The 20,377-nt window shown below is 39.4% G+C and overlaps 2 protein-coding genes across 2 annotated transcripts; one reads left to right on the top strand and one right to left on the bottom strand.

Moving 5' to 3' along the window:
* The first annotated feature begins 1,592 nt into the window (after positions 1-1,592).
* Positions 1,593-5,468, top strand: LOC104423026. Its single transcript, XM_010035483.3, has 6 exons — positions 1,593-2,489; positions 3,605-3,657; positions 4,112-4,199; positions 4,280-4,378; positions 4,667-4,794; positions 4,878-5,468. Exons 1-6 carry the CDS (start codon positions 1,812-1,814, stop codon positions 4,912-4,914), a joined length of 1,083 nt encoding a protein of 360 aa, XP_010033785.2. The 5' UTR covers positions 1,593-1,811; the 3' UTR covers positions 4,915-5,468.
* A 776-nt stretch (positions 5,469-6,244) lies between these two features.
* Positions 6,245-12,626, bottom strand: LOC104423025 (WD-40 repeat-containing protein MSI4). The gene is made up of 15 exons (XM_039303659.1): positions 12,469-12,626; positions 11,864-11,927; positions 11,415-11,501; positions 11,223-11,285; positions 10,309-10,374; positions 10,119-10,193; positions 9,882-9,957; positions 9,029-9,254; positions 8,709-8,807; positions 8,488-8,559; positions 8,237-8,348; positions 8,025-8,099; positions 7,111-7,190; positions 6,929-7,028; positions 6,245-6,649 (listed from the first exon to the last, which is right to left on the bottom strand). Exons 1-15 carry the CDS (start codon positions 12,591-12,593, stop codon positions 6,554-6,556), a joined length of 1,416 nt encoding a protein of 471 aa, XP_039159593.1. The 5' UTR covers positions 12,594-12,626; the 3' UTR covers positions 6,245-6,553.
* Positions 12,627-20,377: the final 7,751 nt, after the last annotated feature.

Raw genomic sequence — 20,377 nt, 5'->3', positions numbered from 1 at the left:
ATAGTCGGCGGTGGCCACAGCCGGCCGGAGGTGGCTGGTAGTTGGCAGGCGACCACCTAAGATTGTAGCAAGCAAGAAAAATAAAAGAGAAAAAGAAAGGCAAAAATTGGTTTAATTCTAGAAATTGTTTTTGGGAACAAGAAGCTACTTTTTTTTTTTTAATTTCTTATTTCTATTCTAAATCTATTGCCTAGCTATTTTTGTATTTCGGGGAGTAGAAAAATAAATTGACGTTACTAAATGGATTTCTGTTATTTTTATTCTAAGAAATAAAAGAACAGAAATAGGGAGAAACAAAACGTTACCATGCTGGCCCTAATAGGTCAAAGATCAATCCCCTTCATGAATTTCTCCCTTTCTAAGTTGATTTGAATTCATACCATCGAGCTAGAAAACAACCGAGACTTGATATTTCAAACGGAGTGGAGAAATCAAATTCAACTCCCATTTGATTCATTCAATTGGGATTGTCAAGCAAAAAGCATAAAGTCATATGTCTAGTCTATTTACAAAATCCATTGTCACGTTGCCTTGGTCCAAATAATCTCAAATTATGAAAAATTGAGTTTTCATAAAAATCATGATACCATTGATGCAAATAATTCCTTTTGTTCACATTAATGAAATTGCGGATGTATTTTGTGTAAAAAATTTGAAGATAAAAATCTGCGGAATCGTCTCATTACCAAATATTTCAATCACTAATTAATGAAGAATCATTCGATTTGTAAAAAGCGCAAAACAAAATTTAAAATTTGAAGGGTTTTTGATCAGTTTGCTTATAATATTGAAAAATATAGAATTTCACCATTAAAATACGTGACCTACCAGATGAAGTTATTAACTTACACATTTATAGAATAACATATCGTATGTAGAAGATTCTCGTTACTTTATAAAGCTTCTTTTGGATAGTAACATGTGCATTCAAATACTTTATAGAAAGAATTCTTTTTCGTTGATAGTGACATAGAAACTCGGGTTCTTCTTAGGGAAGATGATAGAAATAGTTGTTGGACTTTGGCTCAATGTACAATATCACTCACAAACTTTCAATTTATTTAATATGATCCCTAAATTATAGCCAAATATGCAATATGGCCTTAAGCTTTCAATTCTAATCCTTGAATTTTTTTTTGTATATATTCAATTTAATCCCTTAAATATATAAAAATGTTCAATATTATCACTAAACTTAAATTAATGGAGAGACTATATTAAATATTTTCATATAATTGAGGGATTAAGTTGAATATGTAATGAAAATCCAAGAATTATATTGAACAAATTAAAAATTCAAAGAGCACATGCCACGTTACACTAAAGTTTAGGGTCCACATTAAACTAAAGTTTAAATATTATATATGTCCCTATCCCTTCTTCTTAATTTATATGATACCTCGAGAAAATATAAGGGGGTCGCATTAAGGAATGGCTTTCAAAACACTTGTCATTCGTTAAGCACATTTGACCTTAAATTAGATAAGAATTCCAAAATATCAGTTATACACGGCATCGTAATATTTCTACGGAAGTACCACGTTTTCCGTCACGCGCAGTGCGACCGGTACTAGGAAAAAACCTCAGTAGATTCCGAAGGTTTCAGAAGCTCCAAAACAGCAACCTTCATCCTCTCTTCCTCTCTCTCTCTCTCTCTCTACTTCTCCTCTCTCTTTCTCTCTCTAGACATCGTCACTTTCGCTTTCCCCTTACCTCACCGTAAAGCGAACCCAAGAAATCTCTCTTCCTCTCTCTTTCTCTCTCTATCTCTATCTCTATCTCTCTATCTCCTCCGCGAATGACGCGCCTTGATGGCGGCCATGGCTTTCCACCTCGCGGTTGATCCTCCATTTCCACGGCCGCCGTCGCCGCCGTCGTCGCCGTCGTCGCCTTCTTGTGACCCTTCTACCGACGGCCAATTCATGTTCTCCCTCCTCTACTCCGCCTTCCTCACCCTCGCCGTCCTCTCCTTCTTCCTCGCCTCCTTCTCTCTGTTCAAGAAGCTCCGCCGCACCCGCGCCGAGAGCCCCAAGCAGGACGACGACGACCGCCGCCGCCGCCGCCGCCCGTCAACGCCGCCCGTCGCCGACGGGGACGATGGGGCCCGAGAGCCAGAGCCTGAGCCCGACCCGACCCACTTGACCCATTCCCTGCTGCTCGAGATCTTGCCCTCCGATGCCGCGAGCCTGTGCAGCGACGCCGACGAGTCGGTGTCCGGGTCGGAGCACTGCTGTCCCGGGCCGGCCCAGGTCGGGAAGAGGAAGAAGAAGAGGGCCAAGAAGAAGAGCAAGAGTAGGTCGGATGAGAGGGCTGCCGAGGAGGAAGGGAATGAGGGGAAGTCGGGTTCGGGTCGGCCCGTGTCGGAGAAGCCCGAACTGATTTGCCTGTACCCATTTACCTCTTCCAGCAGTGCCACGCAGAGGAGGATCAAGCAGCACTATGATGAGCTCGTCAAGTGCCATGAGTCCAAAGGATTGACCCTTGCTCAGGTTTTTCTTTCTTTCTTTAATATTTCTTTGCATTTCGAAATTTCTTTTCTTTTTTGTTTCTGCAATTGATTTAGATAGGTTTTAGGTTGAATTTTGAGCCAGAAAGATGCGGCGGTTTTATAATGCTATTGGTTTTAGGTCAATGAGCTGTTGAATGCTTTTGGGTGGTAATAATGTCCGTATTAATTCGATTTGAAATTCATGATGCTTTTGTATATCGTGAAATTGGAATGCTGAATTTGGATGATGAAGCTCTTATCTGTGTCATATACCGGCGAGTCTGGATGCATTTGCGATGCTTGTGCCATAATTTTGGAAGATTTTTGTGTGTTACTTTTAAGTAGTTTCAACAAGTTTCCCTGGTTAAATCAGTTTATGGGATGGCGAACTGTGTTAATGTCAAATCCATTAAATTGGCAGCCTTCTGAACTTATGGAAGTAAAATTCTAACGCGGTGCACATTCATACGACATTTGGCCATTACTTTTGAGGTTATGAATAATTAAGAAGTCTGTTGAGGGAAAGTATTTGATAAACGCAAGGCACAAACGATACCCTATGCCCTTTGCTTTTGCATGTAGGCGTGGTAGAGATGCTGCATCATAATATATCTGCTGAATTTCTTCTTATTTAAATTATATGATCTTCTAGTTTCAAAACCTTTTGTGATTCCCTGAAAAAGCAATTGCAAATCAATCTTTTGGAATTGGCAAATGATCTTTGTTTGTTTATGCTACACGTGTCGAGGTTTTATTATGTCAATGACAATTGCTGGTACTAGAGATTTTGCTAGATGTGTTGGAAATGACTTTTTTGGTTTCTTCTAATGATTTATCACGATACTGTACTTCTCATCTTTTGTGTTAAGTTTGTGTGAATTTGTTTTTCAGGGTCCTTTTTTATTTTTTTATATGTTAAGCAGACTGTAGGTCAATCTTCTTCCTTGGTCAAAATAGTTTTTTTCACCTTCAGTTAAGAAGTTCGTATTCGTACTTATTTGGTAAAGCTTTGCACATGCCAAAATGCTCATTTTTATGTGGAAGGAATCTCAGGTTATTTGGGCTCACTTGCATTTGCTAAGGGCTTTAAGTTTTGCATCTTCTACCATTTTGCAGGTCAGCCAGTTTGCTAATTGCTTGGTTGAGGCTAGAAATGAGCTACAGCACAAGTAAGTGTCACATCATCTATTAAATGCTAGCTAAAAAAAATTCATCTCCTAAATTTTAACCTTCACACTTTTAAAGGTCTATAGCTTCTCTGTAAGTGAGCTCTTTTTTCAGTCTTGGGCTCTTTTTGTATGTCTTTGCTCCCAACGAAATTTTGAACTTACAACTGATCCCCAAATAAAACAGGGTTCGCCAACTTATTGTGGTGTTGGGGGGTTTTGAATATCTCATAAAATAACGTGTAATTTTTATGTTTGACTCATGATTACTGTGTCTGTTAGCCCCTTTTTGTTTTCCTATTTTGAGTTTTCAAAATGTTTCGAGTAGTCTCAATCATCTTTGCCTAGGAGCTGAGCATGCTGTCTATAGAATTTCTATTTCTTGGATCTACCTTTTCTTGTTATCTCAAGATCTGTGTATAGTGACAGACTCTTAACAGTTGAACTTTGTACGCAGGTCGGAGGTTATACAGCGCAAGTTTACAATAGCAAAAGCCTTGCTTTTTAAGGCGGATAGATCCTCCTTTGAGCGACTTCGTCAGCAGGTTTGCCATGAATCCAATGTGATTTTATTAGTAGAACATGGATTTTACAATCTTCATGCTCTTAAATTGTTTAAACCCAGATATACAAGTTAGAGTTGGAACAGAAGAGACTTGAAGAAGATGCATTTGTTTATAACTGGCTCCAACAGCAGCTCAAACTCTCACCAGCCTACAAGAAGGTGACATTTCTGCTTTAGCAATTGTGCTATTGGCAGTAGAATTGCAAGATGCACATCTTAATTCTGGTTGAAGTCTGTTAATTAAGAGTGAAAGCATTTACTTCACAATTTGTTTTTTTCGAGTGATCCTTTGAAGTATCTTGCAATAATTGGATCATAAATTACCTACGCCTGATATTCCTGTCGTCTCTCCCTGTTTCAATCAGTTGCTTGTGTTTATCTATAGGCGCTATATTTTTGATCTCTCTCTCTCTCTCTCTCTCTCTCTCTCTCTCTCTCTATATATAGATGCTTGAAGTTGGTGCCTGCATGGAGTTGAAGGCTAAATCTGGTGAACCGATGGAAGCTGAAGAGTCAGAAGTCCCAGATATTTCATTTGAAGAGCTACTAGCACAAGAAAAGAAAGATTCTTTTTGGTTGGTTCCTTGTCAAATACCTAGGCTGGGTTTCCTTTCTTTTGGGGATTTTGCTAACGTTTTCTCCCTTTCACCACTTGCAGGCAGAAAACGAAGAAATCAAGAGCAGGCTCAAACTAATTTAAACGCTGCCTTTGCTGACCGAGTACAAAGACTAGCACCTCTACTGTGTATATTCTTCGAATTCTTACTTCATCAAGGCCACATATGGTTTTTGATGCCATGCTTCAGGGCCTGAGACGTGAACACTTAGTTTGGTCTGACCACCTCCAACGTTGTCATGGAGATATGGACGCGAGTCCAAGTGATTTTGGGGAAGGAGAAACATGGGTGATCTTCTGATGTTGTCGAAGCCTTTTGCTGACTAGGGATGTTGACATTTAGATCTGAAGCCTGTCAGATTAACGAGGGATCGATCAGCCGTCAGTGGGTGATCTCAGTTTTGGTCATCGCTTCTCTCTCTGAATGTTTTTTGGTTGGTGTTAATATTGCAATGTTAATGTGTGTAGCAGTGGAAAGGATTTGGTTTAGGGTTCTTAACTTATGAGAAAACGGAACTTTTCTCTCTTTGTTGGCCCAAAGACAAGCGAAACTTTGCTCAATGGCCCTAAAGAAAAAGAAAAAGTGCAAGTTTGTTTTGGAATATATGTAGACGAAACTGTAAATTTTCTCCATCTCAAGCAACTTTGGCGTCTCCTAGGATAATGTGACATTGGGGTTCAAAAATGTCGATTGTAGGAACCAAAAAGATGTTGCGCACCGACACTGCCTTATGGCCCGGTATTGGTGTTTTGTGGTAAAAACCGAAGGCCTCTTAGGCCGTTTATGGATGTCATGCGATTGTTATAAGTACAGCTGATATTGTAAAGCCGACTATTTAGTACTTTTAAAGTTGCAAAAATTTGTACTACTTCACAAAGGTTCCAAAAATTCGTCACATCCTGCTATTGCCGGATTTGGTTAGTGGCGTTAGCCCCTTTATTTAATCATCGTCTTTTCTCTTTGCTTTTACGACATTCATTCATTTCATGTCGGCAAAGAGATGCCTGGTCCATCGCTTGAGCCCTAAGGATTCACCATCTATTTATAACTTCGGAATATACCAAGCGGAAGATTTCAATCCATGCTAAAGGAATCTATGCAAAACCTGATCTCCAAGAGAACATCCAAAATCATCCTTAGCTGGGGCACATGAAATTGCACATGAACACCGGAGTTCTCAGGATTAAAGGCCCCAAAATGATAATTACACCTTAGTTCCCAGCTGTCTATTTGAGAGAGAGAGAGAGAGAGAGAGAGAGAGAGAGAGAGCGTGCATGTGTTACAGGTTGATTCTAGTCATCCGGGTCAACCAAATGGAAGTAACCAGGCCTATTTCAACCTCAGGAGGTTGCACCTCTTGTAGGTTCTAAGCTTATCAACTAACTGATCTAGTTTTCACGGTCCAAAATATCAGCAAACAAAACAGATGCACTGATTAAGTATTAAGCAATCTCTTCATAATCCAATGAAGCAACCAAAACGAGCCTCTCAGCCATGGCCTTAAGCAATGCTGGAGAACACGTTTGTAGACTCCATGTCCACACCGAGACAAAACTAAACCTCAAGCAGACGCACTAAATAATCCCTAGCATCATAAAAAAGGATGAAACTCGAGGATGATGAGCTCCTTTTTACACAACAATCGAACGCGGTTAACTTGCTTCCCACTTCAAGTTAGTCATCAACCTTGCTGATCTTTCTTCTTATTATGAGAAGTTCAAGAGGTGCAAGAGAGAATGTGAGACTTGAATTTGTCCAGCTCAGCCAGAACTTCTTCCTCAGGTCTGTAAATCAAATCGATCATCCGCCATATCTGCAGTAAACAATTTGGACCCAATCAAACATACGACTGTTCAAGATAACTTATTAGTAATGCAGAGCATATATCCAAATAGAAAGGCTACATCAATGCTAGCTATCAGCATAAAAGTCAACAGATATATCCTTTATTTCAGAACAAATTTCCAACCACCACAAGCACAAGAATGTATCATTAAGTCCTGACAGTGAAATATGAATGAAACCGTCGACATGCATTTAAGGGTAAAACCGATGGTTTGCATAAATGCGAAAGGTGTGAAAGTGAAACTACCTGCAGTGTACCACCTCCACCAGTACTTTCACCATCATCAGAAACACTAACAATTGTCCAGGGATCGGATGAATTCCAATGGAAGTCAACAACCTTGTCCCTATAAGCAATAAGAACATCAATTAAAGGTCAAAGTTGGAAGAACTATTGATCAACCTAAGAGAAGCAAGCAAATTTGGCACCTGTGCCCAGCATGACGGAAGAATAACCCTGGAGGAGAATTGGGTACTTTTGAACCCACGGTCTCTATCTTTCTACCAATCTGGAAAGCAACAAAAGATTTATCGACAAATAACACGAAATAATGTAGGAAGTATTGTTAATAATATCATTTTATGAAAATATAAGAGAACTTCAGCATTGAGTTTTTCCCATGTGATGAAAACACTAGATCTCTTTTTTACCATTGCATCCTATCCAGTACCATATCTCTTCCCCGTAGACTATCTTATCTCAATGAAGTACTTAAAGCAGCAGACTAACAACTGCCAAGAAAAGTACTCACTAAACTCGTCCTATGAGGAACAACCAAAAGGACCAGGTGAAGTAAAATGAATAGCACCTTAAAAATGAAGGCAAAGCTAACAATATTGTAGCTGCTATACTCTGTTTTATGCGCCAAATATAAGCACGTCATACACCAAAGTTCAAGAAGTTAGAATACAATTGGTCATACCAAGTTACCAACCTGCTCTTGCGTCCAGTTAGTGCAAGTAACTGACGTAAGTTGATCCTATGATCCATTTTCAGATGATTGTGGATGCATAGTGAGTGCTCTTAGTAGGATATCACAAATTCCTAGGTCAGTGACTCATTTCCTGGACAAACTCCCCTTTCCGTTTTCCTTTTTTCCTTTGGATAAATTATTGAGTATATTAAAGAAAACCAAGAGGCGCCTCCCATTTAGAACCTAGCTGCTAGAAAAGATATAAAATAAATTGTAGACAGAACCAACAGAGAGCTACTGCCATAAAGCCAGAAAAGGAAAGCAGAAGTATCATTCCACCTTCTGCTACCATGATACTCCTATAAAATAAAAATATTACAGGAGACAAGAGAGATGCACTATCATTCAAAATACTCAACAATTTTGCACCTTTTCATGATCCCAGATATTTAAAATGCCATCCTCAGCAGAACTTCCAAAGACAGATGACTTGTCTGGAGACCACTGGAAAAAATAGTTGAAGTGACGATGATTTTTTGTAAACTTGGAAAGAAAGGTGAGGACATCCTGTTCCAAAATTAAGAACCAATGATATTTGAAGTGACTTTTTACAATAGAGATTATGGAAGCCAGCAGCAGACCTGTACACAGAGCACAGCAGCATTGTGACCCTCAAAAGTATGGACAGGTGATCCAACTCCCCCCGAAGTAAGGTTTCGGCGGTCAAACATGCGAACTGTATTATCAGCTGACCTGAAGAGGGGAGGAGGGAAGAACCAGTAGCTGAGGTTCAGTAAAAACTAGACTAAAGGTCAAGCAACTAGCAAGATATGAGCTTCTCCAGAAACAATTCTTAAATAAACAATTGCAAAATTCAGCATAATTCCAGTACCCAGTTAGAATCAGGTTTACATCATGAGGATTCCAATCAACACAATGGAGATCAGCATGATGAGCTTTCAACCTGTGAAATAGACAACCAGAAGTCCACTGAGTAAATCAAAACCAAAGACTTCAAAGGAATCAACACTTAGGGATAAATAAAATAATTCGGAAGAAAGCCGGACTCAAGTAATTTGCTAGTCGAGTTCGAGTAGCTACAGGTAGTTCGACTTGCTTACAACCCTAACCTTGATAGCTGGAGAAGAGCCAGTTCTTGCATCCCATAGGATGAGACAAGAATCATCCCCCACACTACAGAACTCCTGTGCACTGCAACAAATGCAGAAAACATAATAAAGAGTCAAGCGTTAACTGCCGATATATCTGACCAAAATTTGCAATTTTTTTTCATCTTTGCCTTCTTAAGATGTAAGTAGCGATAATTAGGTTCAAACTAAGTGATATTAACGGAAAGGACCTATAATAATGACAAAAGTGTAAGTGAATCATATTGCATTTGATGAATAACGTCTGCCTTTATAGTGAGCTACCTCGACGGGCAGAAAGTCACATCCTCAACAGTGTCGCCATGCCCCAGGTAGACTCCACGAGGTTCAATTGAAGGGCTGTCCCCAGTCTTATCATTGCCACCAGCAGCCTTAGAAGACTGCTTATTGTTGGTTCCAGCAGACCCTGGAGATTTTGCAGACCCAGGATCTGCAGCCAAAGTTGAGATATGATCTTGAATGCTCCATAAAACTACATATCTGTCTTTACCTGCCACAAAACCAACAAGAGAGAACTTATAAGAACAACTCGGAAACCTTCAGGACAATACGATACCCAGCAAAATTTCAGTTTTTTATTCACTGATGACAAACACTAGTCACACTCAGTGAATCACTTGCAATCTAGTATCTGCACATATCTAGCTACAATGTGAAACCATCTCCATAATCCAAGAAGCTACCAAACTCGGCTACATATGAAGCAATCTGTCAGTACAACATAGCAATAAACAAATGAGCCCTGCAATTTGCTCATGTGGCCATTTTTCAGCTCTAAGCAAATCAAACGACATTGAAGCTCATAGCTCTGGCTAGTTCTGGCATCATTGTCTAACATCACCAGTCTGACTATCTGATTACTCTTCTTCGTTCCATAAGGAACAAAAAAAATTGAGTCGATTCAACCCTGACATGGTACCATTATACTAAAACATGCCATATGTTCACACTCAAAATAATCGAACCTGTTGCAAGGAATACAAAGCCAGAGAAATAATCAAGGGTTCATCAAGAGACACAGCTAGAGCTAGAGAAAGAATGATTGGTTCAGTTGGGGACATATTGAGACATCATAAAGCTGAAAGGAAAAAGGAATTTGACAATCACAACTACTAACCTCCAGAAAGAACGAAAGGTTCGGTTGGGGACATTGCAAGAGCAAACTCAGCATTATCTTTATGCCCGGTGAGTATCTGCAGAACAAATTGTTACTGGTTTTAGATTAATCAATAGGAACCCAACAATTTCCTGTGACAATATACTAACTGATTGACAAGAACACAATTCCATATGATTATGATCAACACTGTCAATCACTGGCCATGTTTGAAAAGTTTGTTTCTATTCAACACACCAGATCTGGACGTGAAGTTGAAGCACCTAAAACAGCATGGCGATTAGGCTGGGTCTCAACATCCCAGATGAGGACCTGCATTAACAGAGAGAACATTTGACCATTAACTAGTCCATTATTAAAACCACAAGAGATAGGAGAAGATCTAAAACTCCTCATCAAACAATAATACACAAAAAGTACTGCTTACATCAGGGCTATCGGTGTGAGTTGCTACTATCTTACTGTTTTGGGGCAGCTCCCTGATCCTGTTTACCTGCATTTCAACAGCCCACAAGATTTACTTCACTCATCGGAAGCAGTGAAGCAACAAAATTCACTGAGTGAAGAAAGATTGTCAAGGCAAGTCTAGTGCACACTAGCCAAAACAGGTTAATAGCAGTCAATCACAAAAATGGAGAGCAATATTGATTTCTCTCGCTTGGCCGGATTTCTTAAGAACAATGATACACATGTTTTTGAGACAAGAAGTAGCAAACCAACTTTCTATAGCTTACATTGCACCCAGCACCCTTTCCAGAGTAAGGAGGAATAGCAAATAGATCACTTTTAGATTAATTCTGAACAGGATAATAATAAAAATGGAGCCCATATTCCATAGCAAATCTTCACTATAAAAGATAAAAACATACCGCAGAAAGCCTATAAAACCATATTTATAGTGAAACAGAAAATGCCAAAGTGTGATCATTCTTTTGACATGAAGGGACTAAAAAGTTGAAAAAACTTCCCTTTCTAGTCTACAGGGGACCAAAAGTTTTGGGCAATTGCATGCCAAACTTAATAAACCATTTAGCATGCATCTCTTGGCCACTAACTGAACAGTATAGCCTGTAAGCTACCAATTCCTTAAGCAATTACAGATGGTAAAGTCCAAATTCCTCACCAATCAACACGTGCGGTGCACAATGGTTCTAACGCTTGTCATCAATAAGGAAATAAAGTCCATTAAGAAAAAGGACCCAGTTTCGACTATATGTCATGATAACCAATTTCCCCCATTGGGAAAGGGGAAAAACTAAAAATTTGAAATCAATAATTGCATTTAATCAGCGAACAAATGCCACCTAAATTATACCAGCACAAGGAAAGAAGATGAGTTACCTCCCCAGGATGTATAATAGTTTTGAACTTCTTGACAAAGGGAGAGCGAGCTTCTTCATTAAACTGTCAAAGTAAACCATCAGTGCTACAAGTCCATTCATAGTATGACTTCATGAAAGGGAATGACCATACGCTTTAATGTAGACAGGTTAACTTTCAAGGGAGAGACACTAAAACCCAATGAACAAGTACCTGAGAGATATGCTCTGCAGCTGCAACTCTTGGTTTGACAACCTCGACATTTGCAATAACAAGTGTATTTGGAACACTGCCATCTGTCTGTGTAGAATAAGATGATGCATCAGAATCTATGCTCATAATAATGCATATTTACATCATCCGTATTAGACTATCTAGACTTCAAAGGACAACCCATAGTAAAAAGAAACAATATCGAACAAAGCACATGTGACTGTAAAAGGAAGAGATGGACGAAGTCATACAATTATGAATCAGTGGAAATCGGCCCCAATCTAAATTGTAGTACAAAAATCCACGAATCAAATTTCTTGAAACTAAAGTTTCTTGCAGTTATGCCACGAGACAGTAAAAGAACCACTTCGTTCTACTTATAAATCAAGCTAAAAACATTGACCCTTTCATCAATTCTTTCATTTCTTGGATCTGAAGAAGAATCTTGCCTGTTCAGATAGGTAAAGACGCTGTCGATTTTTGTAAGTAGCTTGCTCGAGCTGTGGACCCCATCTGTTGGAATTAAAAAGTCACAACAGCCCAAACATTCGCATTAGATATCTCGTAGCTTCCGAATGCCGAACAAACACACATGTCACGGGTAAAAGAGAAACATCTGCTTCGAAGGGATTGGACCCGAGACGAGGCGGAAAACGGAAAGAACCGAAAACGCTCGGATCTTCGACGAGACTAAGCACGGAACGCAGCTGCGACGGCTCAAAAATGACGCGTACAGCCTAACCCCACTCGACGACTCCGAGACGTAGTCGTCGCTCGCCGGTCGCCATCACCGGGTTAAAAAAAACCTCACAACCATCTCCTCCTATAAAAAAAAACGAAAAGAAACGGACCAATGCGCACGTGTCTACGGTCAGGTCACAACCAGAAGCCACGTGAGGTTGGGAAGGAATTCCAAGCGGCTCAGGGTAAAAAACAAGGCACCATCTACACTCCCTCGGCGGCAATGCGAAACGAGAGGAGCTAAGAAAGAGAGAGAAAGACAGCGCACGAGAAGCGGCCGAGAAACCCTAGGAGAGAGAGAGAGAGGGAGAACCTGCAGGAGAGGGAGGGCCAGACGAGGTTGTGGTTGGCGAGCCAGTCGTAGAGGACGGGGACGAGCGACTTCCACTGGGTGTACCTCGTCCACCGATCTCCCGCCCCCTTCCCTCTCTCCTTCATCTCCTTCTCCTTCCTTCCTTCCTTTCCCTCTCTCGGCGTTTCTCTTTTTCCCGCCTCTTCTCGACCTGGCAGACGGAGTGCGAAGTGGTGAAATGGAAATGGTACGACGGTGGCCCCTCCACCCTCCTTGTTCCGGCCGAGCCTCCATCGTCCGCGCCCGGATCTACGTGGGGTCGATTGGTGGGGCCCGTGTATCGACGGCCCCGATTTTCCCCTTCTTTTTGGAATCCCGCGCCTGGGTCCCAGTCAGACCAGAAGGTTCGGCTTGCTCCCGGATCACGAGGCTTCCCAGTCGCGGGCTCGCCAGGCCTGTCTGCGGATGGGAAGGGGCTCGGTCCAGAAAACGGACCCTGTCTATTTTATGCCGGCCCAGTTTGGTCTTCGGCACGGCCTGCGGGCGAGTTTTCCAGCCCATATGATAAGGCCCACGTTTCAATTCCGTTTAGAGAGGGCAAATTAATTCGGTTCTTACTTTCACTCTGGTAAATTCTTCGACATCCGGCCCCAACTTCTCTAGAATAGATGACAACTAAGAAAAACTCAAATTCAACTCGTCCAACTCGCGTGCACATCTCTCGCCGATTTGGCTTTCTTTTTTCACTACCTATTTGAAAGCTCAATACCTTTCGGTAAAGGAGATTGCTCGCAAAGAGTTTAAGTTCGAATTTGTTGACGAATGCCAAATCCACATTCATCTAAAAGTTTGAACCAATGAGTTATGGATTAACTAGATATAGTACTTACTCCAAATCACATCAATTATTGGATATGAAACTTTTTTTAACACAACTTGCACATACATTTCGACAATCTATATTCTTTTTTGTTTTGTTTCGAGATTACAATTCTTCTCTTGACTCTTTATCTCGTCTCTCTCGCTCAATACTCCCCTCTCCTCCATGTCTCATCTTCATCTCACTCGCACTTTCTTTTGTCTATGTTTCATCTTCGCCTCTCTCACACTCAAGATCTAGCGCTCCTAGAGACTTGCCTCGCTTGACCCCCAACACTATTAATCTCTCTCTCTCTCTCTTATATAATTCATTGTGTTTGCATCTTGTTCTTGAAAAATTGTCCTGGACTACCTTCCTGAGTTGTTCAGATCAGTTTCTTTGTTGCCATGATGATATAGCATAGGCCATAAAGGGAAAAGTGCCAAAAAAGTCATAAACCTTTTGTTTTTGTGCCAATTTAATTCTAAACATTTTTTTGGTGCCAATTTAATCCTAAACCTTTTTACGTTGTGTCAATTCAATCATTTATGGCCAATTTTGGCCGGATTTTGCTGATTGGACGTCGACCGGCTAACGTGATATAATCGACGCTGATGTGGATAACTTTTAATAATATTTTAATATTTTAATATTTTAATATTTATTTATTGTTATTTTTTTCTTCTCCTCTTCTTCCTCCAGCCGGTCGCCCGTCGATCGCTGCTACGTCGGCCGGTTGGCGTCCAATTAGCAAAAATTGGTCGAAAATGACTGAATTGGCACAACGTAAAAAGGTTTGGAACTAAATCGGCACAAAAAAAAGGTTTAGGATTAAATCAGCACAAAGACAAAAGGTTTATGACTTTTTTGGCACTTTTCCTAGGCCATAAATGAGGTTTGAATGATTCTACAGGATAAAAAAGTTAGAGATAAGTGTTGCGAAAGTCTTAAAACTTGCCATGAAAATGTAATTGAGTCATAAAACTTGCAAAAAGTGCAATCAAGTTCTAAAACTTATCAAAATGGTTCAATTGAGTCCTAAAATTAACACCTCTAGTCTTATTAACGGAAAATAATGCGACATGGCGCGACGTAGTATATTAAATGATTTTTTTATTTTCTAGTTGGCTTTTTAAAATATTTTTTATTCAATTTTTTGAAAATTATATTTAAAAACTAAATTTCATTTTTTTAAAAACTGTTAAAAAAAAGAAAAAAAAAAGAAAAGGGTAGGAGTTGCCGGTCGCTCATCACCGGAGGGCCGGCGACCCTCACCTAACGCAGGTGAGGGCACCTAGATGCGGGCACGTTGGCCCTCACGGGCCGGCATCGTCGCCAGCCCGGGCGAGGCCTCGGCGGCCCCCGAGGCGAGGCCTCGCCTAGGTGAGCCCCGCCCGGCCTAAGGCGAGGGCCGCTGAGGCCTCACCAAGGGTTGGCGATGGTAGTCGGCCCCCGGCGAGGGTCGGCGTGCCGAGATCTAGGGGCCCTCACCCCGTCGGCGAGGGTCGCCGGCCCTTGCTTGGGGGCCAGCAAGGCCTCGCCCCCGGTTGAGCGACGGCCAACGACCGTTGCCGACCCCCTGGCGATGGCGGCCGCCTCCTCTTGCCCTTTTTTTTTTTTTTCCTTCTTTTTAGTAGTTTTTAAAAAAATGAATTTTAGTTCTTAAATATAATTTTTATAAAATTGAATAAAAAATTATTTTAAAAATCCAACTGAAAAATAAAAAATAATTTAAAATACCACGTCATCATTTTCCTTCAATAAAACTCGACGGTGTTAACTTTAAGACTTACTTGAACAATTTTGACAAGTTTTAAGACTTAATTGCACTTTTTTGCAATTTTTAGATTCAATTACATTTTCGTGACAAGTTTTAGGACTTCCATCGCACTTATCCCAAAAAGTTAGGCAAGGAAAAAAAGAGGCCAGCCTTGGTAACTTGTCCCTCAAATAGATCCATGGAGTCGAAATTTCCAATTTAAGAAGATGGGCATATTTTATTAGTTAAATATATTCGAGAATACATTTGAATATACACTTTTATCCATATTTGAATTCAAATTCAATAAGCGATAGAAGGCTTAGTGAGATAGATCACTAAGCCAATGCTAATTGATTGAACCCGAGCCATGTGGCACAATTACATGCCACAACTTATCATGCGTCATAGAGGCAGATTAAGTGTTACATGTTGAGCACCGGAGCAAGCATTCTCTTGGTTCTTGTTTTAACCATATACATGATATGATAAGATAAAATTCATGCGACATATTCACACATTTTTTGGCCATTTCGAATCACATAAAACGGGTTAGGTCATGTGCTTTTGTTGCGCCTAAAGAGCCTTCCCAAAATTTCTCATGATTAAAAAAGTATTCTAATGTTGTTCTTTCGTAAAACTATTGGGCTTAGGCGGACGCAACGATACAAATTTATGTAGCTTGACTAGCTTCGACTAATTCACTCGGGTCAAGTCCCGTCTCTAAAAATGTAATCGCAATCCGTCCAAGTGACTATAGGACCTATAAATAGGTCACACCAATAATTTACCAAATATAGTTCCATACACTAATCCATATTCTCCTCTTGTTTATCCTTTTTTCTCTATCTAGCTCTTTTTTCTGTACTCGTTGACTGCAAAGAAATCATGAGCCGTCGACTTAAGCTATAAAAATATAATGTAGGCTGGCCCAAGCCCGAATACCAATTAGCTATAGCGGGCAATAGGATGTCCATAAAAGGACATTCGGAAGTAGCAATCTGTTCGATTCTCAGGTGAGATCAATCAATTAATAATTGTGCAAGAAGAAATAATGCACTCGAACATATAATGTCATCCTTTCGTCCTCCCCCTTGTCTCATTTTTTGAAATTTTATGCATCACAAATATATGATTTTCACCATGGGACGATATGGGATGGGTCCAATGTTTAACTTACGCCTAAAGAGCCTTCCAAACTCACTTATGACTAAGGACGCATTTGGGAGAGCTTCTGAGAAATGCTTTTGCACAAATGCCATGGACGTTAGGTTAAGAGGCTCTTAATGAAATGAAAATAGCGTTAAGTAAACACTGTGCATAAAGGCTAAAGGATTTATACGAAATGCAAATAGTGTCTACGTAAATGACTTCGTGTTAAAAAAAGATTGCAATAGTGGCAAGCGAAGCTTCTAGCCGGCAGCAATTGTTGCTAAGGTCACAAAATCCCAGGTGTGTCAACATTGAAGTTTGCACAACCCTAGGCGACTCCTGCCAATGTTCCAAATCTCCAAAATCCCATTTTTGCAAAGTCCTAGACGTTAGAGTCGTGCAAATTCAGCCACTTCCTCTATGACCTTGTCAAGCTAGATGTAGATTGGGGGTGAGTGTTGCGTATGCTAGGTGATAGGCTGCAGCGCTCGGATGTCAAAGTTGGGAACAATGACCAGCCAAATCTAGAAATGATGGTGAGCTTGTTGAGGTAAAGTTCATATTTCCCATTGACAATAAGGGACGGGGTCCTGCTTCCTGGTGAGCAAGTGGGGGGGCGAGGGCTGCCCCATGCCAACGGAGGGCTTTTATAGTTTAAGTCAATATCTTATTGATAATTTATATTTGGGCCCATAAATAACTACTAAGTATATATAATCTATTTCTCTGTTACAAGAAAGAGATGTGATATGTTAATTATAGTTAAATCTTATATTAGACGTAACCCTAGTTTAAGGGTAAATCATGATAAAAATATTGTGTTTTGATTTCTTTTTCTTGCTTTTATTTTATATATCACTATGATTACGTGCCAAATTCTAACAAAGCTCAAGAGCGACCGTGGATTCTTCAGATTTTGCCTTGACCCCCTAGATCTTGCTTGGTCGACTCATGACGTTGATCTCAGGCAACACTCAACCCTCTGTGACGGTCCTCTTCATGGATTTGCTGAGTAGAATTGGGGTTTTTGTGTTTGAAAAGCTTAAAATCAAAAGTATGTTTATCGAATGGGGGTAAGATGGAAAATAAAACAAAAATTCATTAACTTACTGTTCAATGTCTCGAGAAAGCCAGAATGCTGCTAATGCTAAACCGAAGGTCCTGTGAGATTCTTTACAATTATATTCTCATTTTTCAGTTGAATCTCGAATTTAACATGGCAAGTCAAGTGCGACTTTTCATAGTTAAATTATGCTTAAAGATGAATTCAGGACTTAACCCCTATAATAATTTTACGACTTCATTGTATTTTTTAAAAGCATTATGACTTAACTACAATTTTACAACTAGTTTTAGGATTTTTGTAGCGCTTATTCCCGTAATAATTCATTTTGACTAGTCAATTAGGTTTGGTCCGGTCAAGTATAGTTGATGGATTTAAACTTTCGGCTATCTCTTGTTTCTCCACTAACTTCATATATACCGTGAGTATTATGACATGAAGGTAGATCATATTTATACAAATATATGTATGTATTAATACCTCCTATCTCGTTCAAACATGATTTGACGTGTCAAATTTGACCAACAAGGGGTCGCCCCTGTGAAATAAATTGGTACAAAACCCGACTTTGATACTACGTTAAAAAGTTCAATCTAAAAGATTAAATTTAGTTATGGAGGAAGACTATATATATGTAAAGAACAATAAACCTTGTAAACAAGAGAGGTGGTGATACTTCAACATGACATTTAAACAAGAGATTTTAGAACATATAGTATTGATTCCATGAACTTTCTACACATAATAGTCCCACATTTTTAGAATAAAAAATTAAATCATATGTCTATACATACTAATTTGCCTAGGCTTCCCTTTAACTCGGGTCTTCAAGCCAAATTGAGTCTAATAAATTAGGTGAAATGGGTACTTGCTTTGAAATTATGGAATGACGTGCTTTGGAGTGCATTTAAAAGTTTATACACTCGTTTTACAATTCCTAATTGATCCCTGATAAGAGTGATTCATTCAGTGATTTTATTGATGGTTTGAGCAAGAAAAGCACTGGACTAATAACATGATGTGCCACCACAATACTCAAGAACAATAAAGATGATTATTGCTTCAATAATGCACATTGCATTCCGATTAAAGAAATTAATGAGCAAAGACTTTGCTGAAGTAAAAAGTGAGTTTTACTTTCGCATTTGACCAGAAAAAGAATTTTGATTGATTGGTTTTTTGAATAAAAAAGAGATCCTTGTTGTGGAAGATGGTTTGCTTTCCGAAAAAGAGAAAATGGACTTGACCGTTTCTTTGGTCCATCATTTACTATGAGACAACGACGTTATCATTGCTAAGATTTGCTTTTAATTGACGAACCAAGATATTTTTCTTCTAATGTGTCCTTTACATCTATTGATCATCTTTGTTCTTCTTCTTTATTTTTTATCAAACCATATCTCTATTTTGGTATTTAGTTACTCCAGTTGCTCTTGACTATGTCTTGGCTAAATCGATGATTGTTATCTAATCATCAGTGTAATGTCAGCTTTGATTTAGGTTCTATGGAAGTCGACAACTTAACAAACATTCAATTTAAATAGATGACGATATTCAAACTCTAATTTCCTTATCTTCTCTCTTCTTACGGTCTCAATTATTTTGTCACTAGTGATGGATTTATAGTCACTAAAAGTGACTTGACTCTCCCCTTGTCTTCTAACTAGATCAGTAAAGCTTTGGTCAATTCTCATGGTGGACCAACAAAGTCATTGGAGAACATATGATAAGGGACTCGAGTTCAAGATACTTTTTTGTTTCGACTCTGTGGTTCTATTGTTGTGTGTAGTTGATGCAGATAAAGCGATGCTTGGAAAAAATTCCAAAAGATGGTGTTTATTTAGAATAAAGAAGTGCGGATTACAATATATTAGGCGTCTATTTATAAGGAGGTCGCCATCTAGATAATAACCAAATAACATAAATCTAATAACAAAATTGAAAAGATATTGATAAACTAGAAAATCTGAAATCTAATAACAAATTAAGGAAGATATATTGTAACTCATTTGTAATTTTAAAGATTATGCAATTCTCTTTGATTTGTGGGATCGCCCGCTCTTATGACATTCCATTGTTTCCAGAAAGACATTTGCACATTGTTCTACATCAGTCTCCTCCACTTCAGAAGAACTTGACCCCGAGTTATGGTTAGGATAAAGAGGAGTATCTGGAGGATGATACTTAAATAGGTCCGCTACATTGAATGGTGGACCAACAAAGTCATTGGAGAACATATGATAAGGGACTCGAGTTCAAGATACTTTTTTGTTTTGACTCTGTGGTTCTATTGTTGTGTGTAGTTGATGCAGATAAAGCGATGCTTGGAAAGAATTCCAAAAGATGGTGTTTATTTAGAATAAAGAAGTGCGGATTACAATATATTAGGCGTCTATTTATAAGGAGGTCGCCATCTAGATAATAACCAAATAACATAAATCTAATAACAAAATTGAAAAGAAATTGATAAACTAGAAAATCTGAAATCTAATAACAAATAAAGGAAGATATATTGTAACTCATTTGTAATTTTAAAGATTATGCAATTCTCTTTGATTTGTGGGATCGCCCGCTCTTATGACATTCCATTGTTTCCAGAAAGACATTTGCACATTGTTCTACATCGGTCTCCTCCACTTGAGGAAGAACTTGACCCCGAGTTATGGTTAGGATAAAGAGGAGTATCGGAGGATGATACTTAAATAGGTCCGCTACATTGAATGTTGGAGAGATGTTGAGGTCACCAGGAAGATCAACAACATAGGCATTGTCATTGATTTTCTTCACGATTCGACAGGGACCAACTTTCTTGTGCTTCAGCTTGTTATATGTCCCGATAGGAAAGTGTTCCTTGTGGAGGTAGACCATCACTTCATCACCCTCAGCAAATACCTTGAGGCAACGATATTTATCTGCAATAGCTTTGTAAACAGTAGTGGAAGCTTCTAGCTGTTGCTTCACACACTCTCGTATCTCTTGTAATTTTGTTGTTAAGTTTTCAGCCGCAATACTATATCTGGGACTTTGGGCAAAGGCACGAGATCTAGTGTATGTTGTGGCATTCGCCCATAGATAACCTCAAACGGAGACTTGCCTA

Source organism: Eucalyptus grandis, chromosome 10 (genome assembly GCF_016545825.1).
Source record: "Eucalyptus grandis isolate ANBG69807.140 chromosome 10, ASM1654582v1, whole genome shotgun sequence".
NCBI lineage: Eukaryota > Viridiplantae > Streptophyta > Magnoliopsida > Myrtales > Myrtaceae > Eucalyptus > Eucalyptus grandis.
The sequence above is the reverse complement of the archived record's forward strand: the minus strand, read 5'-3'. Positions and strand labels throughout refer to the sequence as shown.